This window comes from Perognathus longimembris, chromosome 23, assembly GCF_023159225.1.
Source record: "Perognathus longimembris pacificus isolate PPM17 chromosome 23, ASM2315922v1, whole genome shotgun sequence".
Classification (NCBI taxonomy): Eukaryota; Metazoa; Chordata; class Mammalia; order Rodentia; family Heteromyidae; genus Perognathus; species Perognathus longimembris.
In genome coordinates this window covers 6373608-6387804 of record NC_063183.1, presented here as the reverse complement: position 1 = coordinate 6387804, position 14197 = coordinate 6373608, and the positions used below count along the sequence as shown (strand labels likewise).

The following is a 14197-nucleotide window of genomic DNA, read 5'->3' as shown; positions in this document are numbered from 1 at the left end:
TATTATCATTGTTTGGTACCAGTCCTAGAGCTTGAACTCAGGGCCTGAGCTTTTTTAGATTTTTTTTTTTTTACTCTGCCACTTGAGCCACAGCTCCACTTCCAGCCTTTTGCTAGTTAGAAATGTCTCATGAACCTTCCTACCTGCATTGGCTTTCAACCTTGATCCTCAGATCCCAGCCTCCTGAGTAGCTAGATGACAGGTGTGAGCCACCAGTACCCCACTTATTTTGTATTTGCTTTTTGATGGTAGTTGAGTTTGTACTCAGGGCTCAGGAATGCTAGCAGGGATGTTCTTATGGGAGCCACACCTCCAGTATCAGGTATACCACATCTAGAGAATAAATGACAAGAAAGAGATCATGCTCGGTACAGATGCAATTTCTTTTCCAAATAATGTCTGTGATTGTTGGACACCCTCATTGGGTCCCTGGAGACTGAGGACTCACAGCCCTGCACTATCCTTGCAATGTGACACCATCATTGTTTAGATCAAGTATCCAGACTGGAGGATCTAGTTCAGCTGTGGCTTTCCCCAGGCCCCACCTCTGCTTCCTCCAGGGGTATAAATTCAGCCTCTATGCTTTGAAGGCTCCTCCTGAGAGTCAGTCCAGCCCTGGACTTGAGACCAAAGGCATTGCACGATGGATCTCATTCCTCCTCATGGGCTCAGAAATCCTTCTGTGTATCTCTTTCATGCTGGCATCCTTGGGTACACAGTTGTTCTGAGTGGAAAGGACTCCAATTCTGCCTGGCTCTTCCTCCTCTTCCCTCCCCCCACCCCTGTAGGTCCTGGGGCTTGAACTCAGGGCCTGGGTGCTGTCCCTGAGCTCCTGAGCTTTTTTGCTCAAGTCCAGTGCTCTACCACTTTGAGCCACAGCTCCACTTCCGGTTTTTAGGTGTTTAGTTGGAGATACGAGCCTCACGGACGTTCCTACTCAGTCTGTTTTCAAACCATGATCCTCAGCTCTCAGCCTTCTGAGTAGCTAGGATGACAGGTGTGAGCCACCCGCGCCCAGCTGGCTCTTCCTCTTTTTAAAATCACATAACAGGACTTATAAAAGACAACTGATGTCACTATAAATAGAGCCCAAAGAGCCCAGGCGCCAGTCTGGGCTGAGGAAGACAGGAGTGCAGAGGACTTCCTGCCCTGGGGACTGTGCCAAGTGCTGGAGTACCCAGCTGGCTGGGCAGCAACCATTACAGGGTCCGCCACTTCCTGTGGCAGCAGGCCAGGAGATCCCAGTGCCTCCAAGGCACAACTCAGCTTGGTGTGGCATCCATAGCTTCCTCAACACAAATCTGCCCCTGCCGCCTTTACACTCGGTGTAAGGATTTCAACGTCCATCCTCCAAGTGATTCTGAAAACAGGCGTGGGAGTGAGGCAGGATACATAAGGAGACAGGGGCATTACACTATTTTCAACAAATATAAAAAAAGCCAGACTTTGAAGTTGAAACTAAGCAAGGAAACCAGTCATCAGTGGCTCACACCTGTAATCCTAGCTACTCAGGAGGTGGAGATCTGAGGATTGTTGGTGCAAAGACAGCCAGGGCAGGAAAGTCCATGAGACTCTTATCTCCAAAGAACCACTGAGAAGCTGGAAGTGGAGCTGTAGCTGAAGTGGTTGAGCACTATCCTGCAGCAAAAGAAACTCAGGGACAGTGCCCAGGCCCTGTGTTCAAGCCCCAGAAGTGGCACACAAGCAAGTGCTCTCTCTGCATTTTTTTTTTTTTTTTTTTTTTTTTGCCATTCCTGGGGTTTGAACTCAGGGCCTGGGCACTGTCCCTGGCTTCTTTTTGCTCAAGGCTAGCACTCTGCCACTTGAGCCACAGTGCCACTCCTGGCTGTTTTCTATACATGTGGTGCTGGGGAATCAACCAAGGGCTTCATGTATACGAGGCAAGCACTCTTACCACTAGGCCATATTCCCAGCCCTCTCTCTGCATTTTTAAAAATACTCCAGCTAATCAACCAAAGTCCTTGTGTCTGGCATGAGAAGAATTCAGGCAAGACTCCAACATGGTGTAACAGATAGGACAGTGTATAAGGCCAGAAATATGGAAGAAAAAGGACTTTGTGGCATACCTGTGCCATGGGGAAAGACAGCACATTAGCCTGTGTTCCAAGGTACAAAGACTGACCTTCCATTAAGTAGAGAAAATTAAGGGCAGGATGTGAACAGGGAAACATAAAACAGTCCAAGTGACAGGCAGGCAATCTAATACTCCATTGTCTCAGAAATGCTCAGGTGGGATCTTGTTAAAAATAAAGAATTGTGGGCTGGGGATATAGCCTAGTGGCAAAAGTGCCTGCCTCGGATACACGAGGCCCTAGGTTCGATTCCCCAGCACCACATATACAGAAAACGGCCAGAAGTGGCGCTGTGGCTCAAGTGGCAGAGTGCTAGCCTTGAGCGGGAAGAAGCCAGGGACAGTGCTCAGGTCCTAAGTCCAAGGCCCAGGACTGGCCAAAAAAAAAAAAAAAAGAATTGTCTATGCCTGGCAGCAGGGCCCATCTTTTCTGGATTCTAAGATGGCTGCCAAATGGCTGCCAAAGTGACTGCAGAAGAGAATGGCTCAGGAGCCTTATGTCCCTCCCTTCAAGCTTATGGGGCACCATCACTATCCTGAAAGCAGGGCTTTACTGTATGACATTTGAGCTCTGGGGTAAAGTTTTACTGACTAGTATAGATTGAGTTTAAAGATCCTTTTATTTTTGTTGGTCATGGGGCTTGAACCTTGGGCCTGAGCACTGTCCCTGTGCTCAAGGCTAGTGCTCTACCACTTGAGCCATAGTGCCACTTCGGTTTTCTGGTGATTCATTGGAGATACAGAGTCTGGGGGCTGGGGATTTAGCTCAGTGGAAGAGCACCTGCCTGGTGAGCGCAAGGCCCCAGAGTTTGGTCCTCAGCTCTGGGGAAAAAAAAAAAAGTTTCACAGACTTTCCTGCCCAGGCTGGCTTTGCACCATGATTTCAGATCTCAGCCTCCTGAGTGGCAGCTACCAGCACCAGCTGAGTTAGATCTTTTTATTTATTTATTTATTTATTTATTTATTTATTTATTTTTTGGCCAGTCCTGGGCCTTGGACTCAGGGCCTGAGCACTGTCCCTGGCTTCTTCCCGCTCAAGGCTAGCACTCTGCCACTTGAGCCACAGCGCCGCTTCTGGCCGTTTTCTGTATATGTGGTGCTGGGGAATCGAACCTAGGGCCTCGTGTATCCAAGGCAGGCACTCTTGCCACTAGGCTATATCCCCAGCCCGAGTTAGATCTTTTTAGAACTGCTGGTTGACCTGCCTTAGGCTGGAATGATGTGAATCACTGACCCTTAGGTGGGTGAAGTACTTAAAAAAAATAATCTTGTGATTTTACTGGTCACCCAATATGGTCATCTCTAAATTAAATAATTACAATGCTTCCTTCTCTCAGAAAACCTATGCTCTTATCCTCCATGGATTTACCTTTGCATTTAGTTTGTTTTGTTTTTGTTGCCAGTCCTGGGGCGTGGACTCAGGGCCTGAGCACTGTTCCTGGCTTCTTTTTGCTCAAGGCTAGCAATCTACCACTTGAGCCACAGCACCACTTCCAGCTTTTTTCTATGTATGTGGTGCTCAGGAATTGAACCCAGGGCTTCATGTATATGATGCAAACACTTTACCACTAGGCCATATTCCCAGCCCTTACCTTTGCATTTAGGTGTCCTTCACTCATGGCTAACTGCTGCCTACATCACAAGGACCACACTCTGAGAAACCAACTGATCTTTTCAGTAAGATTTATTGAGCAGCTACTATATGCCAGGCTGGTCTTCATTCTAGCCATGGAGAAAGGAACATGAAGTTTACATTCTACTTGGGGTAGCAGCCAGCCAGGGACATAAAGCAAGTGGGAAGAGAGGATGTGACAGGAGCTTGGGTGGCAGGAAGGGCCTTCTCTTTGAGGCCACTATGGAATGACAAGCTGGAGTCGGACAGCAGACTAGGAGTAAAGGACCTGGACAGATTTTTCAGTCGTTCCCCAAGTCCCTCTCAAACCCCAGAATGCCTCGAAGGAAACCAACTCAGAAGAATAAAAGCTCCCACCTTTATTACGGGGGCTTCCAGAGCTGGACAGATGATTGCTGCAGGAATGGATTGAGATGGCCCTGGCCCTTCCTGGTCACAGAACCCAGGCTTTCTCTGGCCAAGTTGGCTCTACACCATCTTTCTTCATGCAAGGATCCCTAAAATCCTGGGCCAGGCCAGACCCCAGGGCTGAGCTGGCAGGGCGTGTGGCGATCGGATGGCAGACAGGCCTCCCGGAGCCCCAGCTGTACGAGCGAGACCTGATGAGTCACCTTCTTTGATTTTGCAGCCCAGGTTCTTGGGGTCGCAGGCATGAGCCCAGCACTCAGGGGTACAGAGATCGTAACACCACGGAAGAGAGGCTGACCCCCATCCCAGCAGGTTGAAGAACACATTAGGAAGATGTGAGACTGGGACCTCCTAGGAAGGGGAGGGGGAGCCATGTGGCACAGTGAGATGCCCAGGCAGGTGGGCAGCTAGGAAGTGGTGGTTCGGGGTGTGTGTGGGGGGTCATTTCTTCTTGGCACGGTCTGCTGCATCCAGAGCAGCCATGTTGCGGGCAGCTGTGACGAGGTGGATCACGCTGATGACTGACTTGAGCAAGGCGATGGGGGCCGTGACCCAGAGACCCATCCGGAAGAGGCCCACGGAGCCGACTGGGGGGGAGGGGGAGGGGGAGAGGGAGAGAGGGACAGCATCAGGGAGAGAGAAAGCATAGGAGCAGGGAATCAAGGATCAGAAGCCAACCTTTGTCTCCGCAGGCAGGGTGGGGACCCCCCCACACCCCGTTCCATCATGGCCCTTCTCCTCTTACCTAATGGTCCCTCGGAGAAACTGAACAGGTAGAGGAGGCAGTAGAAGAGCTCATTCCCAGCGCACAGGGTGAAGAGAGCGGGCTGCAAACATAAAGCTGCTTAAGGAAAGGGAGGGCCAGCACCATCCCATATCTGCACCTCAACAAGGCCTGCACCCCTGGGGGACAGTGGCCTTAGCCATACTCTGGCCATGAGTTAGTGGCTCACAGCTGTAATTCTAGCTACTCAGGAGGCTGAGATTTGAGGATTGTGGTTCAAAGCCAGCCCGGGCAGGAAAGACCATGCGACCCTTATCTCCAATAAACTATTCGGAACTGGGGCTGGGAATATGGCCTAGTGGCAAGAGTGCTCGCCTCATATACATGAAGCTCTGGGTTCGATTCCTCAGCACCACATATACAGATAAAAGCCAGAAGTGGCGCTGTGGCTCAAGTGGTAGAGTGCTAGCCTTGAGCAAAAAAAAGAAGCCAGGGACAGTGCTCAGGCCCTGAGCCCTCAAAAACAAAACAAATAAACTACTCGGAACAAGCAGGAAGTGGTGCTGTGGCTCAAGAGGTAGAGCATAAAGAGGCTCAGGGACAGCGCCCAGGCTCTTAGTTCAAGCCCAATGACCAGTTAAAAAAAAAAAATCCACTTTGCCCCTCCCACATTATTTCTGGCTTCTCCTTCCCTTCGTTCAAGCCAGCCATAGCTCCAACCTTTGGGTATGCAGGAGCCCTTTGGGTAAGGATTCACCTTGCCACTGTGTCCTCTCCTGACCTGGTGCCACAGTTCAGCCCAGAACTTCTCACCACTGAGCGAGATGGGGAAGGGCAGGAAACACTTAGTCTGGAGTGGGAGGGGGGCAGGACACGCTTACTCTGGAGGTGTAGTAGATGCGAAGCACCGGATTCCCAGAAAGGTCAATCATCTTATGACTCTCACTGCCTCGGACCACAGAACTTAGGAGAAAATGGGGGAAATGCATGAGTGTGCATTGTTACTACTAGCCTCCACCCTAACCCTCCCATGAGTCCTATGGGTTGGGACTGGGTACCAGTTAGCAGGTGCCAGGGCTGCCCCTGGAGAATGGGGGTGGTGGTGGTGTCAATTGAAAGCCACACTATTTCCTGGATGAGAGCAGAGTCAGGATTTGAATGCTCCACTCAGAAGCCCCTCCATGCTGTCTCCCATTTGGAATTCTACATCATTTATTCAGAAGTGTCCTAGGGAGCCAGGCACTGGTGGCTCACACCTGTAGTCCTAGCTACTCAGGAGGCTGAGATCTGAGGAGCGGAGTTCAAAGCCAGCCCGGACAGGAAAGTCCACGAGATACTTATTACCAATGAACTGCTCCCCCCGCCCCCAAGAAAAAAGATTCTAGGGATTTCCTAGTGCCAACTATAAGAATATGGCAGAGGGGCTGGGGATATGGCCTAGTGGCAAGAGTGCTTGCCTCCTATACATGAGGCCCTGGGTTCAATTCCCCAGTACCACATATACAGAAAACGGCCAGAAGTGGCGCTGTGGCTCAAGTGGCAGAGTGCTAGCCTTGAGCAAAAAGAAGCCAGGGACAGTGCTCAGGCCCTGAGTCCAAGCCCCAGGACTGACACACACACACAAAAAAAAGAATATGGCAGAACCTGATTCAGAGAGATCAGTCATGCCTAGGGTCCATCAATAAAACAGAACCCCCTCCCACCAGTGTCTTCAGATGAATGGTGGGCAGGTGCTCACAGAAACAAATCTGACCTGTGCAGGTGCAGCCAGTGACTGGCCACATCCAAGCTCATGCTGAGCTGGAAGAGAAGTGTGGCTCGAGGGTACAGCAGAGCCAGGTTGACCAATAAACACATGGTAGAACAGCGGTCTGTCAGCATGTCCAGCATGGCCCCAAACCGGGTTCCTAAAAACAAAACAAAACCCACTAGTACTTGGTGTGTTATTCTGATGCACAGTTGAAATGACCATAATCTACCCACAACCCTCAGTAGGGGTGAGGCCAGGACATGGAGTAGGGAGGGGGAGGGGGCAGTTCTGAACCCCAGAACCAAGTCCAGAGCCAGGTATGGTAAGCCTAACAAGAAGTCTCAGAAGAAGTCTTAGCTGAAGAGCAGATTAATGGATTTGTTGACTCTGGAAGTCACTGGCATCCCTCCCCACCCACATCCCCACCCCAATCTGCCCTCTGGAATGCCACCCGAGTCCTGCCGGTGCCTGGACACAGGAGGCCCCATCAAACACCTGTTGAATAGGATTATTCCGAGACCTCTTGGCATAGCCAGGGTCGTGTCCAGACTCGATTTTCCACACCCCTCACAAGCAGGGAATTCCCGAGTTAGCTTTCATCCCTTCTGCTACAAACTCAGGCCATCCTGTTTTGCTTTTCCCTTTTTTGGACACAGAGTGGGACGACAGGGCAGTGAGGACTCCGAGGATCCGGGGAGGAAAGAGGTCACGGGGGTTGCTGGGTCTCAAAGCTGGCCGGTAGCAAGTATCCATCACCTTGGTTAAGGGCTCGAGCTGCGTGTCCATCGAAAGCGTCCAGAAGTCCGCTGAGCAGGTAGAAGGAAGAGGCCGTGAGGGGGCAGCAGGGCATGAAGTAGAAAGAAATGATGGCGAAGACAATCCGGGCATAACCTTGGCAAGAGATCAGGAGAAACAGGGCGGGGATCAGGGAAGCCTGGCCGCGGCCCGTCGCCCTCCCTCGGGTCTCGGGGCCGCGGGCAGCACTCACCGATGAGGTTAGGCACGAACAGGAAGATGTTTTCTTCGGGCATCGCGGCGGTCCACCGTGTCGCCCAGGGCCAGCTCCGGAGGTGCTAATGTGCTCCCAGCCCCGCCTGCTCGGCCTCACCCTCCACCCCGGCGCATGGGCCGCGACACCGGCGCTCCGGACCCCGCGGACCTCGTCCGGCCCCAGAGGTGAGAGCTGGCAGCAGGCCGGAGCATGGGCGGATCAGAGGTGCGCGAGGCGCCAGGGGCTCGCACACCCCGCCCTGGCGATGGACAGCTCCTCGCCCCTAGCAACGCTCCCTGCAGCTCCAGCTGTGCTCGGCGTTCGCGAACCGACTCCCTCGCCCCGCGTCGTGGAAAAAGAAAAAAAAAAAAAAAAAAAAGTGGAGCAAGGAGAAAGAAGCCTAGAAATAAAAAAGTCTGCGGCTCCTTTAAGACCTGCCTGCTTCCTCTTCCTTTCTCTGCCTCCGCCCCTTTACATTGGCTCGTACCAAAGCCCAGAGGGGAGGGGAGGGGCGGGAACAACCCACCCCGGCGCCAAGCAAAGGAAAGGACTGGAGATGGAGAAGCGAAGGAGGAGGAGACGCAAACAAAACTCTCTACTTTGGTTTTGACGGAGGTTGCAGTGTCCTGAGAGCAAAGCTGAGGCAGTACGGTTCCGCCTTCCTGCGTCTTTGCCTCCCCCGGACTTCAGGCCACTTGGTACAGTCCACATTTTCTTGCCCCGCCCCCCGGTCTTAGCTCGCGTTTGCCGAGCCGGCGGGGAAGTGGCGGCTACAGAGTCCGCGGGGAGGCTGGGACGGGGCTGCTTCTGGCCTCGGGGGCCCCTAGTGGCGGGAGGATGGGATCCCAGGCTCCACCCTGCGACATCTCCCTCTCCAATTTCCTTAGCTTGGGGTCCCCCCCGCCTCCGAAGAGGGGCCTGGAGACCAGGTCGGGGGGCGGAGGCCGGAGGAGCACACACGGGGCATGCTCGGAAAACGCCCGGTCTTCGATTTTAGAACCTCCGACCTCCTAGCAACCGGGCGGTAGAACCCCTGCAAACATTAGGCTTTTATAGTAACCGGAGCGCCGCCTCCTGGTTACCCCTCTCTTCAACTCCCCCCTCCCACCCCCAGTTCCGATTCATTCCCTTCCCACCCCCCCTCCCCTGACCCCAAAACAGGGTTGCCCCCCTCTTGGACCTCTCTGTCTCCCCCTCCTGCCGAGTAGCTCAAGATCCCAACCCGTCTCCCAGGTCGGGGCAGCAAATTGGCTGCCAAAGGCTTGAGAAGGATCTTGGCAGGGGGAGGAAGTCACTGTGGGAGCCTTCTGACCCCCAAAAGTATAAGGCATCAGTCTTTACCCCAACCGTGTGTGTGTGCGCGAGAGAGAAAGAGAGAGAGAGTGTGTGTGTGTGTGAGAGAGAGTGTGTGTGAGTGTGTGTGCTGGTCTTGGGGCTTGAACTCAGGGTCTGGGAACTATTCCTGAGCTCTTTTTTGCTTAAGGCTAGCACCCTATCACTTGAACCACAGCTCCACTTTGGGCTTTTTTGGTGGTTGATTGGAGATAAGTCTTACGGACTTACTGTGCCTGTGGCTTCCAGTGGCTTCCAACCCTACCCACACATCTCAGCCTCCTGAGTAGCTAGGACTAGGATTAGAGGCCAAGCTCCGAGCTCTCCGCACAGCCTGGCTAGTCTCTTTGTTTGTTTATTTGTTTGTTTTCATAGAGACCTGAGATGGAGGGTGTTTCAGCTGAAAGCCCTCAATTAAACCTGGGCTCTGTGAATGGCTAGAGGAATGGGGCCTCGGGGAAACGAGCTGATTTCTCCCATCTCATAAAGGCTTCAACTGTTCCCAGGGGATGGCATCTGCTCCTATCATGAATGAGGAGAAAAAGCCCAGCTGGCCATCTCAAGCTTCAGCCTCTTGGAGTGGAGGGTCGGTGAGCATGGAGGGGAGCATGGCTGGTGAACCTGGAGGGGCCTGATGAAGTGGACAGCTCCTAGGCAGAGACGTTGGTCCTGAGCCCCGATTCCCATATTCACTGCATGCTGATCCTCTCCCAGGTGTAGCTGATCCTCCAGAAATCTTTTCCTGGGCCTCCTACCTCACTGCCAGCCCTCCTCACAGTGCCCCTGCTCACTAACTCAGTCCCTACATGTTACAAGGTTCAGCTTTCCCATACCAGACTCCTCAGTCACCAGACCCCAGGCTTCTAGGCAAAGGGGAGATCCCAGGCTGAGATCCGCTGCCTTTTCCTTTCTCAGAAGGTTTCATTATCCTGTTCTGAGGAATTCCTGACCCGGATCAGCGCAGAACTCACTGATGAGGCCTTATGTATTGCTCGCTGTATGAACCCTGGGCCGCCTGTCAAGGAAAAGCAAACAAAAGACCAAGGGACACAGATCTCCAGACATGGTGATCCTCCTTCAATCCCACTGTATCTAAACACTCTCCCAGGTGTGAGTTAGTGGCTCACATGCCTGTCAGCCTGTCATCCTGCCATCATTTCTCAGGAAGCTGAGATCTCAGGATAGTGATTCAAAGCCATCCCCAGGCAGGAAAGTCTGAGAGACTCTTAACTCCAATGAACCACCAGAAAAGCCAGAAGTGGAGCTGTGGCTTAAATGGTAGAGTGCCAGCCTTGAGTGAAAGAGCTAAAAGGACAGTGCCCAGGCCCAATACAAGCACATACACACAACAATAACAAGACCTCCCTCCCAAAGCCTCCCCTCTCCCAGTCCTTTATCCCCTCCCAGGCATAGCTGATCCTCCAGAAATCTATTCCTGGGTCTCCTATCCCAGTGCCAGCCCTACTCATAGTGTTGCTGCTCACTAACCCAGTCCCTACATGTCACTGCTGATCGAGAATCATCTTGATCGCCTCTGCCCTAGCCACATCTCTTTCTGGGGATCATTTTTTTTTTTTGGCCAGTCCTGGGCCTTGGACTCAGGGCCTGAGCACTGTCCCTGGCTTCTTCCCGCTCAAGGCTAGCACTCTGCCACTTGAGCCACAGCGCCGCTTCTGGCCGTTTTCTGTATATGTGGTGCTGGGGAATTGAACCTAGGGCCTCCTGTATCCGAGGCAGGCACTCTTGCCACTAGGCTATATCCCCAGCCCTGGGGGGATCATTTTTTAACTGGGACTTTTTCTTCCAGCATTCTTCACCAACAATACTCGAAGCACAGACACCCGGTAAGTGAGTCTTGGTCCTGGGAGAAAGATGAGGGAGAAAGGGAGACAACATCCCAACAGGGTAGGAGAGTTTTGAACCATGGAATTCTGTTCTGCCCTGAACCTCAAATTCAAAGTTCTTAGCCTTCTCCCTTTTCTACCATCTCCAGTGCTGACAAAAACCGTACTCGAAACAAGGCACATCTCCTGCCATCTCCTCGTGAAAAGGTGGGTAAAGGCCAGACATTTAGTTTACAAGCTTTACAAGCCAGTACCTGTGTTAGAAGCTTGCGATACAAAAATGAAGGATATAGTTTCAGCCCTTGAAGTATTCAGTTTAGGTGTTGGTGGTTCACACCTGTAATCCTAGCTACTCAGGAGGCTGAGATCTGAGGATTCATGGTTCAAAGCCAGCCCAGGAGGGAAAGTCCCTGAGACTTTTATCTCCAATTAATCAGCAAAAAGCTATGGCTCAAGCACCAGCCTTGAGCAAAAAAGCTAAAGGACAGCACCCCAACCCTGAGTTCAAGCTCTGGTACCAGCACAAAAACAAAACAATTCAGTGTGTGGACCGTGAAGTAAATGGTTATTTACAATGTTGGGTAAGTGCCCATAATAGAAATGAGAACAATAAGAAGGCTGTTTATATTCCAGCTTCAACTGGGACAGGAAGGAAAGGAATCATGGAACTTCCTGAAGGAGGAGACACTAAAGAAAGAACCTTCCAGCAAAGCAAAGGCTGATAGGGGTATAACATACAGTAGAGACTGCATTATAAAACAGAGATGAGAGCTGTATGCTGGGGTCTCACGCCTGTAATCCTAAATTACTCAGGAGACTGAGATCTGAAAATTACAGTTCAAAGCCAATCCAGATAGAAAAGTCTGTCAGGTTCTTGTCTCCAGTTAACCAGCAAAAGATCTAGAAGTGGAGCTGTGATTCAAGTGGCAGAGCACCAGCCATGAATAAAAAAGCCAAGCGAAAGCACAAGGTCCTGAATTCAAATACTGTACCAGTGCAAAAAAAAATGGAGTCTTATAGTGGATGTGAGCAGTGTAACTATACAAGTGTGCAGTGCAGATGAGGCCTTGTGCACACCTAGAGGACATAAGAGGTTTCCTATAGATGAGGAATCCTTGAAGAGCTTGAGCAAGAGAGCCATTAATGTTTTGTTTCAGTAGTACTGGGTTTTAACTCAGGACCTAGGGCTTGCTATGCAAATGCTCTACTACTTGAGCCACTATTTCTTTTTTGTTTTTTTTAAGATTTTTTATGTATTTTCTTCTCCTCCTCCTCCTCCTCCTCCTCCTCCTCCTCCTCCTCCTCCTCCTCCTCCTCCTCTTCCTCCTCCTCCTCCTCCTCCTCCTCCTCCTCCTCCTCCTCCTCCTCCTCTTCCTCTTCTTCTCCATCATGGGGCTTGAAACTCAGGGCCTAGGTGCTGTCTCTGAGCCTTTTCACTCAAGATTGCAGCCTCCAGAATAGCTAGGATTATAAGCATGAGTCTCTGGCCCCTGGCTGATTTACTCTTTTTTAAAAAATATAATTTTATTGTTATTATTAAGGCATGAACCTGAGGTTTATACTTGCAGCTGAGAATGAGCCAGTGTTCTTTTCCTCAAGAAGCTGACTGATTCTCTAGAGCCTTTGGAATAAAACCTGATCTCTCCCAGCTGGGTTGGAATTGGTAAGAGCTCAAAGTAGCAGAAAAAAGCTTGGCCTGGTGGCTCAGACCTGTAACCTAAGCCATTTAGGAAGCTGAAATCTGAAGATCATGGTTCAAAGCCAGCCCTTGCAATATATTTTGTGAGACTCATCCTCGATTAATTACCAAAAACACTAGAAGCAGAGCTGTGGTTCAAGTGGTAGAGTGTGCCAGACTTGAGCACAAAAGCTCTGGGACAGCACCCATGCCCTGAATTCAAGCCCCAGGACTGGCACACACACACACACACACACACACACACACACACACACACACACATCCTCAGCTGGGCATGATAGTTCAGCCTGTATGCCCAGCACTTTGGAGTTTGAAGCAGAAAGATAGTGAGTTTGACACTAGCCTGAACTACATAGACCCTGCCACCACCACCCCCAAAAATGTAGGCATTAGTGGGCTCTTGCCTATAATCCTAGTTACTCAGGAAAGATCATGGTTCAAAGCCAACCCAAGCAGAAAAACCCTAAGATTCCATCTCCAAAATAAACACCACAAAGGCATAGCTTAAATGAAAGAGTGCCAACACAGCAAAATCTGGTAACAGAAAAAAAATTAATAGGAGCAATGAGTGAGGAGATGGGATAGTAAGTAAATGGGTGAATTGATCAATTCACTGAACACATTCAACAGTTACTATGTGTCATCCTCATCCTAGCAGTTAGTAAAATAGAATCCTTGCTGTCAAGTTCCATTGTGGGGAGGGGGAAGTAATGACTGGAGAGAAGAGAGGGAGGGTGGGTGGGTGAGCAGATGGATGGAGGGGTTGAAAGATGGATGAGGATAGTTTGTGGAAGTTGAGTATGGGTTGGAGGGGTGAATCGATGGGGAGCGGTAGATGGAAAATAGAAGGATGGCAAGATAACAAGACCTGAATCTCAGGTCTAAAAAGTCAAAGATGGCAGGGCGCTGGTGACTCACGCCTGTACTTCTAGCTATTCAGGAGGTTGAGATCTGAAAAGTGAACTTAAAAGCCAGCCAGTGCAGGAAACTCTATGAGATTCTTATCTCCAATTAGTCAACAAAACCAACTAACAAAACTTCCAAGTGGAGCTCTGGCTCAAGTGATATTCTCTTTCAGGGAGCTCTGAACAGCAGCTTGACAACTGGGGGATGAACCCTACGTCTGGCCTCTTCTGCCCTCCTTCCCCCAATGGCCCATGCTTGAAAGCTACTCTTCTGCAACTTGTTAAGTCCTTCATTTGTGAGGGAACCCTTGGTCATGCCTGAAGCCAACACAAGTGTTCTGGGACTCTCCACCCTCTGCCAACAAGTCCAGAACCAGGAAAAAAAGGCTTTAATAAAGAGTTAGGGACCCTCCCTTCCTGGTAGCTCAGGCTGGTTGACTGTGGCTTCTCTGGGGTGGAGGTGAGGGAGGAGGAAATGGATGCTGGGTGGGTTATTGGAGCACAGTTAAGCTCAGCCTGGTGGCAGTGGTAGGCTCCCAGCCAAATACTGGTCCCTCACAGCAATGGCTGTGGCATCTCTGAGGCCTGTTTTGCTTGGAGCAACAGCATCAATGCCACCACTGGTGCTGAGGACCCTGAGCTGCTGTCTCTTTGGGGACTCCAGACCTCTGGGACACACTGCACTCATTACTAGCCAGAAGTCTGAGCAATCAGCTCTGGAGATTGCATTCCAGTCCCAGTTTCCTTATTTCACAAGTGGGAATCAGCAAGGTAGTGGTGGCTCAGGCCCATAAACCTAGCTACTCAGGAGACTGACCT

At 51.0% G+C, this 14197-nt stretch overlaps 2 protein-coding genes across 4 annotated transcripts; one reads left to right on the top strand and one right to left on the bottom strand.

Moving 5' to 3' along the window:
- Positions 1-4002: 4002 nt before the first annotated feature.
- On the bottom strand, positions 4003-7966 carry Cdipt (CDP-diacylglycerol--inositol 3-phosphatidyltransferase). Of its 2 annotated transcripts, XM_048332632.1 has the most exons (6): positions 7596-7963; positions 7364-7498; positions 6611-6764; positions 5739-5820; positions 4879-4960; positions 4003-4720 (listed from the first exon to the last, which is right to left on the bottom strand). In XM_048332632.1, exons 1-6 carry the CDS (start codon positions 7636-7638, stop codon positions 4575-4577), a joined length of 642 nt encoding a protein of 213 aa, XP_048188589.1. In that variant the 5' UTR covers positions 7639-7963; the 3' UTR covers positions 4003-4574. The 2 variants fall into 2 exon arrangements, with proteins under 2 accessions (XP_048188589.1, XP_048188591.1); XM_048332634.1 differs by lacking the exon at positions 4003-4720 and having other exon boundaries at positions 4879-4977; positions 7596-7966.
- A 42-nt stretch (positions 7967-8008) lies between these two features.
- LOC125340798 (putative protein T-ENOL) lies at positions 8009-13780 on the top strand. Of its 2 annotated transcripts, XM_048332635.1 has the most exons (7): positions 8009-8296; positions 9308-9520; positions 9846-9996; positions 10738-10774; positions 10924-10981; positions 11408-11501; positions 13552-13780. In XM_048332635.1, exons 2-7 carry the CDS (start codon positions 9440-9442, stop codon positions 13698-13700), a joined length of 570 nt encoding a protein of 189 aa, XP_048188592.1. In that variant the 5' UTR covers positions 8009-8296; positions 9308-9439; the 3' UTR covers positions 13701-13780. The 2 variants fall into 2 exon arrangements, with proteins under 2 accessions (XP_048188592.1, XP_048188593.1); XM_048332636.1 differs by lacking the exons at positions 8009-8296; positions 11408-11501 and having other exon boundaries at positions 9183-9520.
- The last annotated feature ends 417 nt before the right edge of the window (positions 13781-14197 follow it).